The 18,668-nt window shown below is 49.2% G+C and overlaps 1 protein-coding gene across 5 annotated transcripts in view; it reads right to left on the minus strand.

Annotated features, from left to right (window-relative positions):
- The window catches only part of LOC129856837 (collagen alpha-1(XIV) chain-like), a 254,053-nt gene that overhangs the window by 162,908 nt on the left and 72,477 nt on the right, over window positions 1-18,668 (minus strand). For all 5 annotated transcript variants that reach the window (XM_055924547.1, XM_055924545.1, XM_055924543.1 and 2 more), the window contains exons 13-16: window positions 16,360-16,489; window positions 15,457-15,596; window positions 13,843-13,969; window positions 13,331-13,470 (exon numbers count right to left, since the gene is read on the minus strand). In XM_055924547.1, the coding sequence (XP_055780522.1) occupies window positions 13,331-13,470; window positions 13,843-13,969; window positions 15,457-15,596; window positions 16,360-16,489 (537 nt within the window). The remainder of the gene's footprint in view (window positions 1-13,330; window positions 13,471-13,842; window positions 13,970-15,456; window positions 15,597-16,359; window positions 16,490-18,668) is intronic.

Consider the following 18,668-nt stretch of genomic DNA (forward strand, 5'->3'; position numbering starts at 1 on the left):
ACTCTACAGTCACAGCTCTACAGTCACAGCTCTACAGTCACAGCCTCACAACTCTACAGTCACAGCTCTACAGTCACAGCCTCACAACTATACAGTCACAGCTCTACAGTCACAGCCTCACAGCTCTACAGTCACAGCCTCACCACTATACAGTCACAGCTCTACAGTCACAGCCTCACAGCTCTACAGTCACAGTCTCACAACTCTACAGTCACATCTCTACAGTCACAGCCTCACAGGTCTGCAGTCACAGCCTCACAGGTCTACAGTCACAGCCTCACAGCTCTACAGTCACAGCCTCACAGTCACAGCCTCACAGATCTATAGTCACAACCTCACAGCTGTAGTCACAGCCTCACAGCTCTACAGTCACAGCCTCGCAGCTCTAGAGTCACAGCCTCACAGGTCTGCAGTCACAGTCTCACAGGTCTACAGTCACAGCCTCACAGCTCTACAGTCACAGCCTCACAGTTTTACAGTCACAGCCTCACAGCCTCACAGATCTACAGTCACAGCCTCACAGCTCTACAGTCACAGCCTCACAGTTTTACAGTCACAGCCTCACAGGTCTACAGTCACAGCTGCACAGCTCTACAGTCACAGCCTCACAGCTCTACAGTCACAGCCTCACAGCTCTACAGTCACAGCATCACAGCTCTACAGTCACAGCATCACAGCTCTACAGTTTGGGATTGTCCCAGTACCAACCTTAGTGGGTTGTCCCAGTACCAACCTCCTCAGTGGGTTGTCCCCATACTGACCCCCTTAGTGGGTTGTCCCCAGTACTGCCCTCCTTAGTGGGTTGTCCCCATACTGACCTCCTTAGTGGGTTGTCTCAGTACTGACCTCCTTAGTGGGTTGTCCCCAGTACTGACCTCCTTAGTGGGTTGTCCCAGTACTGACCGCCTTAGTGGGTTGTCCCCATACTGACCTCCTCAGTGGGTTGTCTCAGTACTGACCTCCTTAGTGGGTTGTCTCAGTACTGACCTCCTTAGTGGGTTGTCCCCATACTGACCTCCTTAGTGGGTTGTCCCCATACTGACCTCCTTAGTGGGTTGGCTCAGTACTGATCTCCTTAGTGGGTTGTCTCAGTACCGACCTCCTTAGTGGGTTGTCCCCATACTGACCTCCTTAGTGGGTTGTCTCAGTACCAACCTCCTTAGTGGATTGTCTCAGTACTGACATCCTTAGTGGGTTGTCCCAGTACTGACCTCCTTAGTGGGTTGTCTCAGTACTGATGTCCTTAGTGGGTTGTCCCAGTACTGACCTCCATAGTGGGCTGTCTCAGTACCAACCTTAGTGGGTTGTCCCCATACTGACCTCCTTAGTGGGTTGTCCCAGTACTGACCTCCTTAGTGGGTTGTCTCAGTACTGATGTCCTTAGTGGGTTGTCCCAGTACTGACCTCCTTAGTGGGTTGTCTCAGTACTGACCTCCTTAGTGGGTTGTCTCAGTACTGACCTCCTTAGTGGGTTGTCTCAGTACTGACCTCCTTAGTGGGTTGTCCCAGTACTGACCTCCTTAGTGGGTTGTCTCAGTACTGACCTCTTAGTGGGTTGTCCCAGTACTGACCTCCTTAGTGGGTTGGCTCAGTACTGACCTCCTTAGTGAGTTGTCCCAGTACTGACCTCCTTAGTGGGTTGTCTCAGTACTGACCTCCTTAGTGAGTTGTCCCAGTACTGACCTCCTTAGTGGGTTGTCCCAGTACTGACCTCCTTAGTGGGTTGTCCCCAGTACTGACCTCCTTAGTGGGTTGTCCCCAGTACTGACCTCCTTAGTGGGTTGTCCCAGTACTGACCTCCTTAGTGGGTTGTCTCAGTACTGACCTCCTCAGTGGGTTGTCTCAGTACTGACCTCCTTAGTGGGTTGTCTCAGTACCATCCTCCTTAATGGGTTGTCCCAGTACCAACCTCCTTAGTGGGTTGTCTCAGTACCAACCTCCTTAGTGGGTTGTCTCAGTACTGACCTCCTTAGTGGGTTGTCTCAGTACTGTTCTCCTTAGTGGGTTGTCCCAGTACCAACCTCCTTAGTGGGTTGTCCCAGTACCAACCTCCTTAGTGGGTTGTCTCAGTACTGACCTCCTCAGTGGGTTGTCCCAGTACTGACCTCCTTAGTGGGTTGTCTCAGTACTGACCTCCTTAGTGGGTTGTCTCAGTACTGACCTCCTTAGTGGGTTGTCTCAGTACTGACCTCCTCAGTGGGTTGTCTCAGTACTGACCTCCTCAGTGGGTTGTCTCAGTACCGACCTCCTTAGTGGGTTGTCTCAGTACCGACCTCCTTAGTGGATTGTCTCAGTACTGACATCCTTAGTGGGTTGGCTCAGTAGTGACCTCCTTAGTGGGTTGTCTCAGTACTGACCTCCTTTGTGGGTTGTCTCAGTACTGACCTCCTTTGTGGGTTGTCTCAGTACTGACCTCCTTAGTGGGTTGTCTCAGTACCAACATCCTTAGTGGGTTGTCCCAGTACTGACCTCCTTAGTGGGTTGTCTCAGTACTGACCTCCTTAGTGGGTTGTCTCAGTACTAACCTCCTGTGTGGGTTGTCTCAGTACTGAACTCCTTTGTGGGTTGTCTCAGTACTGACCTCCTTAGTGGGTTGTCCCCATACTGAACTCCTTAGTGGGTTGTCTCAGTACTGACCTCCTTAGTGGGTTGTCCCCATACTGACCTCCTTAGTGTGTTGTCTCAGTACTGACCTCCTTTGTGGGTTGTCCCCATACTGACCTCCTTAGTGTGTTGTCTCAGTACTGACCTCCTTTGTGGGTTGTCTCAGTACTGACCTCCTTTGTGGGTTGTCTCAGTACTGACCTCCTCAGTGGGTTGTCTCAGTACTGACCTCCTTAGTGGGTTGTCCCAGTACTGACCTCATTAGTGGGTTGTCCCAGTACTGACCTCCTTTGTGGGTTGTCTCAGTACTGACCTCCTCAGTGGGTTGTCTCAGTACTGACCTCCTTAGTGGGTTGTCCCAGTACTGACCTCCTTTGTGGGTTGTCTCAGTACTGACCTCCTTTGTGGGTTGTCTCAGTACTGACCTCCTCAGTGGGTTGTCTCAGTACTGACCTCCTCAGTGGGTTGTCTCAGTACTGACCTCCTCAGTGGGTTGTCTCAGTACTGACCTCCTTAGTGGGTTGTCTCAGTACTGACCTCCTTAGTGGGTTGTCTCAGTACTGACCTCCTTAGTGGGTTGTCCCCATACCGACCTCCTTAGTGGATTGTCTCAGTACTGACCTCCTTAGTGGGTTGTCTCAGTAGTGACCTCCTTAGTGGGTTGTCTCAGTACTGACCTCCTTAGTGGGTTGTCTCAGTACCGACCTCCTTAGTGGATTGTCTCAGTACTGACCTCCTTAGTGGGTTGTCTCAGTACTGACCTCCTTAGTGGGTTGTCTCAGTACTGACCTCCTTAGTGGGTTGTCTCAGTACTGACCTCCTTAGTGGGTTGTCCCCATACCGACCTCCTTAGTGGATTGTCTCAGTACTGACCTCCTTAGTGGGTTGTCTCAGTACTGACCTCCTTAGTGGGTTGTCTCAGTACTGACCTCCTTAGTGGGTTGTCTCAGTACTGACCTCCTTAGTGGGTTGTCTCAGTACTGACCTCCTTAGTGGGTTGTCCCCATACCGACCTCCTTAGTGGATTGTCTCAGTACTGACCTCCTTAGTGGGTTGTCCCCATACCGACCTCCTTAGTGGATTGTCTCAGTACTGACCTCCTTAGTGGGTTGTCTCAGTACTGACATCCTTAGTGGGTTGTCCCAGTACTGACCTCCTTAGTGGGTTGTCTCAGTACTGACATCCTTAGTGGGTTGGCTCAGTAGTGACCTCCTTAGTGGGTTGTCTCAGTACTGACCTCCTTTGTGGGTTGTCTCAGTACTGACCTCCTTAGTGGGTTGTCTCAGTACCAACATCCTTAGTGGGTTGTCCCAGTACTGACCTCCTTAGTGGGTTGTCTCAGTACTGACCTCCTTAGTGGGTTGTCTCAGTACTGACCTCCTTTGTGGGTTGTCTCAGTACTGAACTCCTTTGTGGGTTGTCTCAGTACTGACCTCCTTAGTGGGTTGTCCCCATACTGAACTCCTTAGTGGGTTGTCTCAGTACTGACCTCCTTAGTGGGTTGTCCCCGTACTGACCTCCTTAGTGTGTTGTCTCAGTACTGACCTCCTTTGTGGGTTGTCCCCATACTGACCTCCTTAGTGTGTTGTCTCAGTACTGACCTCCTTTGTGGGTTGTCTCAGTACTGACCTCCTTTGTGGGTTGTCTCAGTACCGACCTCCTTAGTGGGTTGTCTCAGTACCGACCTCCTTAGTGGATTGTCTCAGTACTGACATCCTTAGTGGGTTGGCTCAGTAGTGACCTCCTTAGTGGGTTGTCTCAGTACTGACCTCCTTTGTGGGTTGTCTCAGTACTGACCTCCTTTGTGGGTTGTCTCAGTACTGACCTCCTTAGTGGGTTGTCTCAGTACCAACATCCTTAGTGGGTTGTCCCAGTACTGACCTCCTTAGTGGGTTGTCTCAGTACTGACCTCCTTAGTGGGTTGTCTCAGTACTGACCTCCTGTGTGGGTTGTCTCAGTACTGAACTCCTTTGTGGGTTGTCTCAGTACTGACCTCCTTAGTGGGTTGTCCCCATACTGAACTCCTTAGTGGGTTGTCTCAGTACTGACCTCCTTAGTGGGTTGTCCCCATACTGACCTCCTTAGTGTGTTGTCTCAGTACTGACCTCCTTTGTGGGTTGTCCCCATACTGACCTCCTTAGTGTGTTGTCTCAGTACTGACCTCCTTTGTGGATTGTCTCAGTACTGACCTCCTTTGTGGGTTGTCTCAGTACTGACCTCCTCAGTGGGTTGTCTCAGTACTGACCTCCTTAGTGGGTTGTCCCAGTACTGACCTCCTTAGTGGGTTGTCCCAGTACTGACCTCCTTTGTGCGTTGTCTCAGTACTGACCTCCTCAGTGGGTTGTCTCAGTACTGACCTCCTTAGTGGGTTGTCTCAGTACTGATCTCCTTAGTGGGTTGTCCCAGTACTAACCTCCTTAGTGGGTTGTCTCAGTACCGACCTCCTTAGTGGATTGTCTCAGTACTGACCTCCTTAGTGGGTTGTCTCAGTACTGACCTCCTTAGTGGGTTGTCTCAGTACTGACCTCCTTAGTGGGTTGTCTCAGTACTGACCTCCTTAGTGGGTTGTCCCCATACCGACCTCCTTAGTGGATTGTCTCAGTACTGACCTCCTTAGTGGGTTGTCCCCATACCGACCTCCTTAGTGGATTGTCTCAGTACTGACCTCCTTAGTGGGTTGTCTCAGTACTGACCTCCTTAGTGGGTTGTCTCAGTACTGACCTCCTTAGTGGGTTGTCTCAGTACTGACCTCCTTAGTGGGTTGTCTCAGTACTGACCTCCTTAGTGGGTTGTCCCCATACCGACCTCCTTAGTGGATTGTCTCAGTACTGACCTCCTTAGTGGGTTGTCCCCATACCGACCTCCTTAGTGGATTGTCTCAGTACTGACATCCTTAGTGGGTTGTCCCAGTACTTACCTCCTTAGTGGGTTGTCTCAGTACTGACATCCTTAGTGGGTTGGCTCAGTAGTGACCTCCTTAGTGGGTTGTCTCAGTACTGACCTCCTTTGTGGGTTGTCTCAGTACTGACCTCCTTTGTGGGTTGTCTCAGTACTGACCTCCTTAGTGGGTTGTCTCAGTACCGACCTCCTTAGTGGGTTGTCCCCGTACTGACCTCCTTAGTGTGTTGTCTCAGTACTGACCTCCTTTGTGGGTTGTCCCCATACTGACCTCCTTAGTGTGTTGTCTCAGTACTGACCTCCTTTGTGGGTTGTCTCAGTACTGACCTCCTTTGTGGGTTGTCTCAGTACCGACCTCCTTAGTGGGTTGTCTCAGTACCGACCTCCTTAGTGGATTGTCTCAGTACTGACAACCTTAGTGGGTTGGCTCAGTAGTGACCTCCTTAGTGGGTTGTCTCAGTACTGACCGCCTTTGTGGGTTGTCTCAGTACTGACCTCCTTTGTGGGTTGTCTCAGTACTGACCTCCTTAGTGGGTTGTCTCAGTACCAACATCCTTAGTGAGTTGTCCCAGTACTGACCTCCTTAGTGGGTTGTCTCAGTACTGACCTCCTTAGTGGGTTGTCTCAGTACTGACCTCCTGTTTGGGTTGTCTCAGTACTGAACTCCTTTGTGGGTTGTCTCAGTACTGACCTCCTTAGTGGGTTGTCCCCATACTGAACTCCTTAGTGGGTTGTCTCAGTACTGACCTCCTTAGTGGGTTGCCCCCATACTGACCTCCTTAGTGTGTTGTCTCAGTACTGACCTCCTTTGTGGGTTGTCCCCATACTGACCTCCTTAGTGTGTTGTCTCAGTACTGACCTCCTTTGTGGGTTGTCTCAGTACTGACCTCCTTTGTGGGTTGTCTCAGTACTGACCTCCTCAGTGGGTTGTCTCAGTACTGACCTCCTTAGTGGGTTGTCCCAGTACTGACCTCCTTAGTGGGTTGTCCCAGTACTGACCTCCTTTGTGGGTTGTCTCAGTACTGACCTCCTCAGTGGGTTGTCTCAGTACTGACCTCCTTAGTGGGTTGTCTCAGTACTGATCTCCTTAGTGGGTTGTCCCAGTACTAACCTCCTTAGTGGGTTGTCTCAGTACCGACCTCCTTAGTGGATTGTCTCAGTACTGACCTCCTTAGTGGGTTGTCTCAGTACTGACCTCCTTAGTGGGTTGTCTCAGTACTGACCTCCTTAGTGGGTTGTCTCAGTACTGACCTCCTTAGTGGGTTGTCCCCATACCGACCTCCTTAGTGGATTGTCTCAGTACTGACCTCCTTAGTGGGTTGTCTCAGTAGTGACCTCCTTAGTGGGTTGTCTCAGTACTGACCTCCTTAGTGGGTTGTCTCAGTACCGACCTCCTTAGTGGATTGTCTCAGTACTGACCTCCTTAGTGGGTTGTCTCAGTACTGACCTCCTTAGTGGGTTGTCTCAGTACTGACCTCCTTAGTGGGTTGTCTCAGTACTGACCTCCTTAGTGGGTTGTCCCCATACCGACCTCCTTAGTGGGTTGTCTCAGTACTGACCTCCTTAGTGGGTTGTCTCAGTACTGACCTCCTTAGTGGGTTGTCTCAGTACTGACCTCCTTAGTGGGTTGTCTCAGTACTGACCTCCTTAGTGGGTTGTCTCAGTACTGACCTCCTTAGTGGGTTGTCCCCATACCGACCTCCTTAGTGGATTGTCTCAGTACTGACCTCCTTAGTGGGTTGTCCCCATACCGACCTCCTTAGTGGATTGTCTCAGTACTGACCTCCTTAGTGGGTTGTCTCAGTACTGACATCCTTAGTGGGTTGTCCCAGTACTGACCTCCTTAGTGGGTTGTCTCAGTACTGACATCCTTAGTGGGTTGGCTCAGTAGTGACCTCATTAGTGGGTTGTCTCAGTACTGACCTCCTTTGTGGGTTGTCTCAGTACTGACCTCCTTTGTGGGTTGTCTCAGTACTGACCTCCTTAGTGGGTTGTCTCAGTACCAACATCCTTAGTGGGTTGTCCCAGTACTGACCTCCTTAGTGGGTTGTCTCAGTACTGACCTCCTTAGTGGGTTGGCTCAGTACTGACCTCCTTAGTGGCTTGTCTCAGTACTGAACTCCTTTGTGGGTTGTCTCAGTACTGACCTCCTTAGTGGGTTGTCCCCATACTGAACTCCTTAATGGGTTGTCTCAGTACTGACCTCCTTAGTGGGTTGTCCCCGTACTGACCTCCTTAGTGTGTTGTCTCAGTACTGACCTCCTTTGTGGGTTGTCCCCATACTGACCTCCTTAGTGTGTTGTCTCAGTACTGACCTCCTTTGTGGGTTGTCTCAGTACTGACCTCCTTTGTGGGTTGTCTCAGTACTGACCTCCTTTGTGGGTTGTCTCAGTACTGACCTCCTCAGTAGGTTGTCTCAGTACTGACCTCCTTAGTGGGTTGTCCCAGTACTGACATCCTTAGTGGGTTGTCCCAGTACTGACCTCCTCAGTGGGTTGTCTCAGTACTGACCTCCTCAGTGGGTTGTCTCAGTACTGACCTCCTTAGTGGGTTTTCTCAGTACAGACCTCCTTAGTGGGTTGTCCCAGTACTGACCTCCTTAGTGGGTTGTCTCAGTACCGACCTCCTTAGTGGATTGTCTCAGTACTGACCTCCTTAGTGGGTTGTCTCAGTACTGACCTCCTTAGTGGGTTGTCTCAGTACTGACCTCCTTAGTGGGTTGTCTCAGTACTGACCTCCTTAGTGGGTTGTCCCCATACCGACCTCCTTAGTGGATTGTCTCAGTACTGACCTCCTTAGTGGGTTGTCTCAGTACTGACCTCCTTAGTGGGTTGTCTCAGTACTGACCTCCTTAGTGGGTTGTCTCAGTACTGACCTCCTTAGTGGGTTGTCTCAGTACTGACCTCCTTAGTGGGTTGTCCCAGTACCGACCTCCTTAGTGGGTTGTCTCAGTACTGACATCCTTAGTGGGTTGTCCCAGTACTGACCTCCTTAGTGGATTGTCTCAGTACTGACATCCTTAGTGGGTTGGCTCAGTAGTGACCTCCTTAGTGGGTTGTCTCAGTACTGACCTCCTTTGTGGGTTGTCTCAGTACTGACCTCCTTAGTGGGTTGTCTCAGTACTGACCTCCTTAGTGGGTTGTCCCCATACCGACCTCCTTAGTGGATTGTCTCAGTACTGACCTCCTTAGTGGGTTGTCCCCATACCGACCTCCTTAGTGGATTGTCTCAGTACTGACCTCCTTAGTGGGTTGTCTCAGTACTGACATCCTTAGTGGGTTGTCCCAGTACTGACCTCCTTAGTGGGTTGTCTCAGTACTGACCTCCTTAGTGGGTTGTCTCAGTACTGACCTCCTTAGTGGGTTGTCCCCATACCGACCTCCTTAGTGGATTGTCTCAGTACTGACCTCCTTAGTGGGTTGTCTCAGTAGTGACCTCCTTAGTGGGTTGTCTCAGTACTGACCTCCTTAGTGGGTTGTCTCAGTACCGACCTCCTTAGTGGATTGTCTCAGTACTGACCTCCTTAGTGGGTTGTCTCAGTACTGACCTCCTTAGTGGGTTGTCTCAGTACTGACCTCCTTAGTGGGTTGTCTCAGTACTGACCTCCTTAGTGGGTTGTCCCCATACCGACCTCCTTAGTGGGTTGTCTCAGTACTGACCTCCTTAGTGGGTTGTCTCAGTACTGACCTCCTTAGTGGGTTGTCTCAGTACTGACCTCCTTAGTGGGTTGTCTCAGTACTGACCTCCTTAGTGGGTTGTCTCAGTACTGACCTCCTTAGTGGGTTGTCCCCATACCGACCTCTTTAGTGGATTGTCTCAGTACTGACCTCCTTAGTGGGTTGTCCCCATACCGACCTCCTTAGTGGATTGTCTCAGTACTGACCTCCTTAGTGGGTTGTCTCAGTACTGACATCCTTAGTGGGTTGTCCAAGTACTGACCTCCTTAGTGGGTTGTCTCAGTACTGACATCCTTATAGGGTTGGCTCAGTAGTGACCTCCTTAGTGGGTTGTCTCAGTACTGACCTTTGTGGGTTGTCTCAGTACTGACCTCCTTTGTGGGTTGTCTCAGTACTGACCTCCTTAGTGGGTTGTCTCAGTACCAACATCCTTAGTGGGTTGTCCCAGTACTGACCTCCTTAGTGGGTTGTCTCAGTACTGACCTCCTTAGTGGGTTGTCTCAGTACTGACCTCCTTTGTGGGTTGTCTCAGTACTGAACTCCTTTGTGGGTTGTCTCAGTACTGACCTCCTTAGTGGGTTGTCCCCATACTGAACTCCTTAGTGGGTTGTCTCAGTACTGACCTCCTTAGTGGGTTGTCCCCGTACTGACCTCCTTAGTGTGTTGTCTCAGTACTGCTCTCCTTTGTGGGTTGTCCCCATACTGACCTCCTTAGTGTGTTGTCTCAGTACTGACCTCCTTAGTGGGTTGTCTCAGTACTGACCTCCTTTGTGGGTTGTCTCAGTACTGACCTCCTCAGTAGGTTGTCTCAGTACTGACCTCCTTAGTGGGTTGTCCCAGTACTGACATCCTTAGTGGGTTGTCCCAGTACTGACCTCCTCAGTGGGTTGTCTCAGTACTGACCTCCTCAGTGGGTTGTCTCAGTACTGACCTCCTTAGTGGGTTGTCTCAGAACCGACCTCCTTAGTGGATTGTCTCAGTACTGACCTCCTTAGTGGATTGTCTCAGTACTGACCTCCTTAGTGGGTTGTCTCAGTACTGACCTCCTTAGTGGGTTGTCTCAGTACTGACCTCCTTAGTGGGTTGTCCCCATACCGACCTCCTTAGTGGATTGTCTCAGTACTGACCTCCTTAGTGGGTTGTCTCAGTACTGACCTCCTTAGTGGGTTGTCTCAGTACTGACCTCCTTAGTGGGTTGTCTCAGTACTGACCTCCTTAGTGGGTTGTCTCAGTACTGACCTCCTTAGTGGGTTGTCCCAGTACCGACCTCCTTAGTGGGTTGTCTCAGTACTGACATCCTTAGTGGGTTGTCCCAGTACTGACCTCCTTAGTGGATTGTCTCAGTACTGACATCCTTAGTGGGTTGTCTCAGTACTGAACTCCTTTGTGGGTTGTCCCTGTACTGACCTCCTTAGTGGGTTGTCTCAGTACTGAACTCCTTAGTGGGTTGTCTCAGTACTGACCTCCTTAGTGGGTTGGCTCAGTACCGACCTCCTTAGTGGGTTGTCTCAGTACTGACCTCCATAGTGGGTTGTCTCAGTACTGACCTCCTTAGTGGGTTGTCTCAGTACTGACCTCCTTAGTGGGTTGGCTCAGTACTGACCTCCTTAGTGGGTTGTCCCAGTACTGACCTCCTTAGTGGGTTGTCTCAGTACTGACCTCCAGAGTGGGTTGGCTCAGTACTGACCTCCTTAGTGGGTTGGCTCAGTACTGACCTCCTTAGTGGGTTGTCTCAGTACTGACCTCCAGAGTGGGTTGGCTCAGTACTGACCTCCTTAGTGGGTTGTCTCAGTACTGACCTCCTTAGTGGGTTGTCTCAGTACTGACCTCCTTAGTGGGTTGTCTCAGTACTGACCTCCTTAGTCAGTTGTCCCTGTACTGACCTCCTTAGTGGGTTGTCTCAGTACTGACCTCCTTAGTGGGTTGGCTCAGTACTGACCTCCTTAGTGGGTTGTCCCTGTACTAACCTCCTTAGTGGGTTGGCTCAGTACTGACCTCCTTAGTGGGTTGTCCCCATACTGACCTCCTTAGTGGGTTGTCCCCATACTGACCTCCTTAGTGGGTTGGCTCAGTACTGACCTCCTTAGTGGGTTGGCTCAGTACTGACCTCCTTAGTGGGTTGTCTCAGTACTGACCTCCTCAGTGGGTTGTCCCAGTACTGACCTCCTTAGTGGGTTGGCTCAGTACTGACCTCCTTAGTGGCTTGTCTCAGTACTGACCTCCTTAGTGGGTTGTCTCAGTACTGACCTCCTCAGTGGGTTGTCTCAGTACCGACCTCCTTAGTGGATTGTCCCAGTACTGACCTCCTTAGTGGGTTGTCCCAGTACTGACCTCCTTAGTGGGTTGTCCCAGTACTGACCTCCTTAGTGGGTTGTCCCAGTACTGACCTCCTTAGTGGATTGTCCCAGTACTGACCTCCTTAGTGGGTTGTCCCAGTACTGACCTCCTTAGTGGGTTGTCCCAGTACTGACCTCCTTAGTGGGTTGTCTCAGTACTGACCTCCTTAGTGGGTTGGCTCAGTACTGACCTCCTTAGTGGGTTGTCCCCATACTGACCTCCTTAGTGGGTTGGCTCAGTACTGACCTCCTTAGTGGGGTGTCCCAGTACTGACCTCCTTAGTGGGTTGTCTCAGTACCGACCTCCTTAGTGGATTGTCCCAGTACTGACCTCCTTAGTGGGTTGTCCCAGTTCTGACCTCCTTAGTGGGTTGTCCCAGTACTGACCTCCTTAGTGGGTTGTCTCAGTACTGACCTCCTTAGTGGGTTGGCTCAGTACTGACCTCCTTAGTGGGTTGTCCCAGTACTGACATCCTTAGTGGGTTGTCTCAGTACTGACCTCCTTAGTGGGGTGTCCCAGTACTGACCTCCTTAGTGGGTTGGCTCAGTACTGACCTCCTTAGTGGGTTGTCCCAGTACTGACCTCCTTAGTGGGTTGTCCCAGTACTGACCTCCTTAGTGGGTTGTCCCAGTACTGACCTCCTTAGTGGGTTGTCTCAGTACTGACCTCCTTAGTGGGTTGTCTTAGTACCGACCTCCATAGTGGATTGTACCAGTACTGACCTCCTTAGTGGGTTGTCCCAGTACTGACCTCCTTAGTGGGTTGTCCCAGTACTGACCTCCTTAGTGGGGTGTCCCAGTACTGACCTCCTTAGTGGGTTGGCTCAGTACTGACCTCCTTAGTGGGTTGTCTCAGTATTGACCTCCTTAGTGGGTTGTCCCAGTACTGACCTCCTTAGTGGGTTGTCCCAGTACTGACCTCCTTAGTGGGTTGTCTCAGTACTGACCTCCTTAGTGGGTTGTCTCAGTACCGACCTCCTTAGTGGATTGTCCCAGTACTGACCTCCTTAGTGGGTTGTCCCAGTACTGACCTCCTTAGTGGGTTGTCCCAGTACTGACCTCCTTAGTGGGTTGTCTCAGTACTGAACTCCTTAGTGGGTTGGCTCAGTACTGACCTCCTTAGTGGGTTGTCCCCATACTGACCTCCTTAGTGGGTTGGCTCAGTACTGACCTCCTTAGTGGGGTGTCCCAGTACTGACCTCCTTAGTGGGTTGGCTCAGTACTGACCTCCTTAGTGGGTTGTCCCAGTACTGACCTCCTTAGTGGGTTGTCCCAGTACTGACCTCCTTAGTGGGTTGTCCCAGTACTGACCTCCTTAGTGGGTTGTCTCAGTACTGACCTCCTCAGTGGGTTGTCTCAGTACCGACCTCCTTAGTGGATTGTACCAGTACTGACCTCCTTAGTGGGTTGTCCCAGTACTGACCTCCTTAGTGGGTTGTCCCAGTACTGACCTCCTTAGTGGGTTGTCTCAGTACTGACCTCCTTAGTGGGTTGGCTCAGTACTGACCTCCTTAGTGGGTTGTCCCCATACTGACCTCCTTAGTGGGTTATCTCAGTACTGACCTCCTTAGTGGAGTGTCCCAGTACTGACCTCCTTAGTAGGTTGGCTCAGTACTGACCTCCTTAGTGGGTTGTCTCAGTACTGACCTCCTTAGTGGGTTGTCTCAGTACTGACCTCCTTAGTGGGTTGTCTCAGTACTGACCTCCTTAGTGGGTTGTCTCAGTACTGAACTCCTTAGTGGGTTGTCTCAGTACTGAACTCCTTAGTGGGTTGTCTCAGTACTGATCTCCATAGTGGGTTGTCCCAGTACCGACCTCCTTAGTGTCCCCTCCATCATAAGGAGCCCAGGTCAGTTTGTAGAGGACGATGCCCGGAGCAGAGTGACCCCAGCTGACCCGGAAGCTCTCTGCAGTGACCTCACTGGCCTGGAGGTCAAGAGGGCCTGGCACAGGTTCTGTTAGAGAGATCAAACAGCATCATCAGAACAGGAAGATCAGATATAACATGAAGTAAAACACACATCACTTCTGATAGGAAGAACTCATACTACCATCCTATTCTGATCAGGTTAGTACCAATAGGAAGAACTCATACACAGTCCTATTCTGACCTGGTTAGTACCAATAGGAAGAACTCATACTACCGTCCTATTCTGACCTGGTTAGTACCAACAGGAAGAACTCATACACAGTCCTATTCTGACCTGGTTAGTACCAATAGGAAGAACTCATACACAGTCCTATTCTGACCTGGTTACTACCAATAGAATAGTTCCTAAAGTGCAAACCCTGCCCAACTACTCTGAGATACTCTGATTGGTTCTTACCGGTGGTGAAGCTGCCAGAGAGGGCTTCTGATTGGCCCTCGTCGTAGATCCCAAAGATGGCTACCTCATACTCCCTTGCAGACGTCAGGTCATTCAGAGTCCAGGACGTGACTGGACCCACATCCACCTAAGGGGAAACAGAGACACACAGTATTGACAGAAGAGAGAGAGACACACAGTATTGAGAGAAGAGAGAGAGAAAGAGACAGAGACAGAGACAGAAACAGAGACAGAGACAGAGACAGAGACAGAGAGAGAGAGAGAGAGAGAGAAGGAGAAGGAAGTCAGATGTAATATATGGATAACTCTAGGTTAAATCCCCTAGTCTTGTTCTAGGTTAAATCACCTAGTCTTGTTCTAGGTTAAATCCCCTAGTCTTGTTCTAGGTTAAATCCCCTAGTCTTGTTCTAGGTTAAATCCCATAGTTTTGTTCTAGGTTAAATCCCCTCGTCTTGTTCTAAGTTAAATCCCCTAGTCTTGTTCTAGGTTAAATCCCCTAGTCTTGTTCTAGGTTAAATCCCCTAGTCTTGTTCTAGGTTAATAAATCCCCTAGTCTTGTTCTAGGTTAAATCACCTTGTTCTAGGTTAAATCCCCTAGTCTTGTTCTAGGTTAAATCCCCTAGTCTTGTTCTAGGTTAAATCCCCTAGTCTTGTTCTAGGTTAAATCCCCTAGTCTTGTTCTAGGTTAAATCCCATAGTTTTGTTCTAGGTTAAATCCCCTCGTCTTGTTCTAAGTTAAATCCCCTAGTCTTGTTCTAGGTTAAATCCCCTAGTCTTGTTCTAGGTTAAATCCCCTAGTCTTGTTCTAGGTTAATAAATCCCCTAGTCTTGTTCTAGGTTAAATCACCTAGTCTTGTTCTAGGTTAAATCCCCTAGTCTTGTTCTAGGTTAAATCCCCTAGTCTTGTTCTAGGTTAAATCCCATAGTTTTGTTCTAGGTTAAATCCCCTCGTCTTGTTCTAAGTTAAATCCCCTAGTCTTGTTCTAGGTTAAATCCCCTAGTCTTGTTCTAGGTTAAATCCCCTCGTCTTGTTCTAGGTTAATTCCCCTCGTCTTGTTCTAGATTAAATTCCCTAGTCTTGTTCTAGGTTAAATCCCCTAGTCTTGTTCTAGGTTAAATCCCCTAGTCTTGTTCTAGGTTAAATCCCCTAGTCTTGTTCTAGGTTAAATCCCACAGTCTTGTTCTAGGTTAAATCCCCTAGTGTTGTTCTAGGTTAAATCCCCTACTGTTGTTCTAGGTTAAACCCCCTAGTCTTGTTCTAGGTTAAATCTCCTAGTCTTGTTCAAGGTTAAATCCCATAGTTTTGTTCTAGGTTAAATCCCCTAGTCTTGTTCTAGGTTAAATCCCCTAGTCTTGTTCTAGATTAAATCCCCTAGTCTTGTTCTAGGTTAAATCCCCTAGTGTTGTTCTAGGTTAAATCCCCTAGTGTTGTTCTAGGTTAAATCCCCTAGTCTTGTTCTAGGTTAAATCCCCTAGTCTTGTTCTAGGTTAAATCCCCTAGTCTTGTTCAAGGTTAAATCCCATAGTTTTGTTCTAGGTTAAATCCCCTAGTCTTGTTCTAGGTTAAATCCCCTAGTCTTGTTCTAGGTTAAATCCCCTAGTGTTGTCTCTCACCTCATCAGTCTTTAGCCCGTCAGTCTTGACGTACATGATGCGGTATCCTGTCACCTTCCTAGAGGCAGCGTCCCACGACAGTTTGGCTGAGTTGTGGTCCACCTCAGAGAACACAAGGTTCTTGGGAGGGCTCAGTGGCACTGCAGACACAAAGGGGTTAACTCAAAATGTCATGTTGAAGAGATCAATCAAATGTATTTACAGAGCCCTTTTTCCATCAGCAGTTGTCACTAAGGGCTATACAGCTACAACTTCTGAAGACGGGGAGACATATAGTATATCTGTCCTCAGGAAGACATTCAGTATATCTGTCCTCAGGAAGACCTTCAGTATATCTGTCCTCAGGAGGACCTTCAGTATATCTGTCCTCAGGAAGACATTCAGTATATCTGTCCTCAGGAAGACATACAGTATATCTGTCCTCAGGAAGACCTTCAGTATATCTGTCCTCAGGAAGACCTTCAGTATATCTGTCCTCAGGAAGACCTTCAGTATATCTGTCCTCAGGAAGACCTTGAGTATATCTGTCCTCAGGAAGGCCTTGAGTATATCTGTCCTCAGGAAGACCTTGAGTATATCTGTCCTCAGGAAGACATTCAGTATATCTGTCCTCAGGAAGACCTTCAGTATATCTGTCCTCAGGAGGACCTTCAGTATATCTGTCCTCAGGAAGACCTTCAGTATATCTGTCCTCAGGAAGACATACAGTATATCTGTCCTCAGGAAGACATACAGTATATCTGTCCTCAGGAAGACATACAGTATATCTGTCCTCAGGAAGACATACAGTATATCTATCCTCAGGAAGACATACAGTATATCTGTCCTCAGGAAGACATACAGTATATCTGTCCTTTATCTGAATTGTTGAATATTTAACAGTAGGTTTAAGAGGACACTTACAGGTGGTCTGCTGGCTAGTCATAGGATCGCTAGCTTCTTCTCCATACATGGCGTAGACTGTCACAGTGTACTCAGTAGCAGGAGTCAAGTCCTCCAGCTGCAGATCAGTTACTGCGTCTGACACCTTCATCTGTTGGTTTAAAGGGGGAAATGGGAAAGCATGGCATCGGTGAAGGTCCAGATGACACAGTGGTGTGAGTCCCAAATTACAACCTATTCCCGTATTTAGTGCACTACTTGTGTAGTGGGCGAATGTAGTGGGCTATATAGGGAACAGGGTACTGTTGGGACTGAAGCCAAGAAGCACCATCTGGAAGGCTGATTAGTATGGAGAATAATTCAACATGAAACATGTCACTTCTTTGCACTGTCTGAAAACAGCTTTACAGAACGTACAGTATTATTTCTGAGGCACGCAATACTGTAGAAAAAAAGCAGAGTCGTTTATCTTGTGGAATAATCCGGCTCTTCCACACACAGAGAGTTTGGTTAAACCAAAGTTCCACATAATATATATATATATATATTTTAGAAACTCAGTCGAGGTCTCAACTTACCCATATAGCCCACTACATTAGCCCACATTAGCCCACTACATTAGCCCACATTAGCCCACTACATTAGCTCACATTAGCCCACATTAGCCCACATTAGCCCACTACATTAGCCCACATTAGCCCACTACATTAGCCCACATTAGCCCACTACATTAGCCCACTACATTAGCCCACTACATTAGCCCACTACATTAGCCCACTACATTAGCCCACTACATTAGCCCACATTAGCCCACTACATTAGCCCACATTAGCCCACTATATTAGCCCACATTAGCCCACTACATTAGCCCACTACATTAGCCCACTACATTAGCCCACTACATTAGCCCACTACATTAGCCCACTACATTAGCCCACTACATTAGCCCACATTAGCCCAGCGAGTTAGAAGATTAGAATGCACAAGGTGCCATTTCAAAACGGGGTTGTGCATCATCAGTTTTTCTCCTGTGATGTCAGTCACTGATAGTCACTTAGCTGTCCGCTAAACTAACTGACGTGGGCTAACTAAACTTGCTATCATGGTTGAAATACCGACCAGGGGCCCCCACTGATTTTGTTAGTCAGTGTCACTCAGATATCATATTCAGAAAATGCAAAAATCCGCCCCATGGCAACATGTAAAACAGCTCATCTTCTCTCCGCCCCATGGCAACATGTAAAACAGCTCATCTTCTCTCCGCCCCATGGCAACATGTAAAACAGCTCATCTTCTCTCTGCCCCATGGCAACATGTAAAACAGCTCATCTTCTCTCCGCCCCATGGCAACATGTAAAACAGCTCATCTTCTCTCCGCCCCATGGCAACATGTAAAACAGCTCATCTTCTCTCCGCCCCATGGCAACATGTAAAACAGCTCATCTTCTCTCCGCCCCATGGCAACATGTAAAACAGCTCATCTTCTCTCTGCCCCATGGCAACATGTAAAACAGCTCATCTTCTCTCCGCCCCATGGCAACATGTAAAACAGCTCATCTTCTCTCTGCCCCATGGCAACATGTAAAACAGCTCATCTTCTCTCCGCCCCATGGCAACATGTAAAACAGCTCATCTTCTCTCTGCCCCATGGCAACATGTAAAACAGCTCATCTTCTCTCCGCCCCATGGCAACATGTAAAACAGCTCATCTTCTCTCTGCCCCATGGCAACATGTAAAACAGCTCATCTTCTCTCCGCCCCATGGCAACATGTAAAACAGCTCATCTTCTCTCCGCCCCATGGCAACATGTAAAACAGCTCATCTTCTCTCTGCCCCATGGCAACATGTAAAACAGCTCATCTTCTCTCCGCCCCATGGCAACATGTAAAACAGCTGATCTTCTCTCCGCCCCATGGCAACATGTAAAACAGCTCATCTTCTCTCCGCCCCATGGCAACATGTAAAACAGCTCATCTTCTCTCCGCCCCATGGCAACATGAGTAGAACTGCAACATGTTCTCTAGAGACAAGGACAGGGACAGATACATGAATAGAGATAAGGACAGGGACAAAGACAGAGACGAGACAGAGACAGGAACAGGGACAGGGACAGATACATGAACAGAGATAAGGACAGGGACAAAGACAGAGACGAGACAGGGACAGGGACAGAGACAGGGACAAAGACAGAGACAGAGACGGGGACAAAGACAGGGACAGAGACAGGGACAGTGACTGAGACAGAGATGGGGCCAGAGACAGACACGGGGCCTGGGACAGGGACAGGGACAGGGACAGGGACAGAGACAGGGACAGAGACAGAGACGGG

This window comes from Salvelinus fontinalis, chromosome 6, assembly GCF_029448725.1.
Source record: "Salvelinus fontinalis isolate EN_2023a chromosome 6, ASM2944872v1, whole genome shotgun sequence".
NCBI classification, from domain to species: Eukaryota; Metazoa; Chordata; class Actinopteri; order Salmoniformes; family Salmonidae; genus Salvelinus; species Salvelinus fontinalis.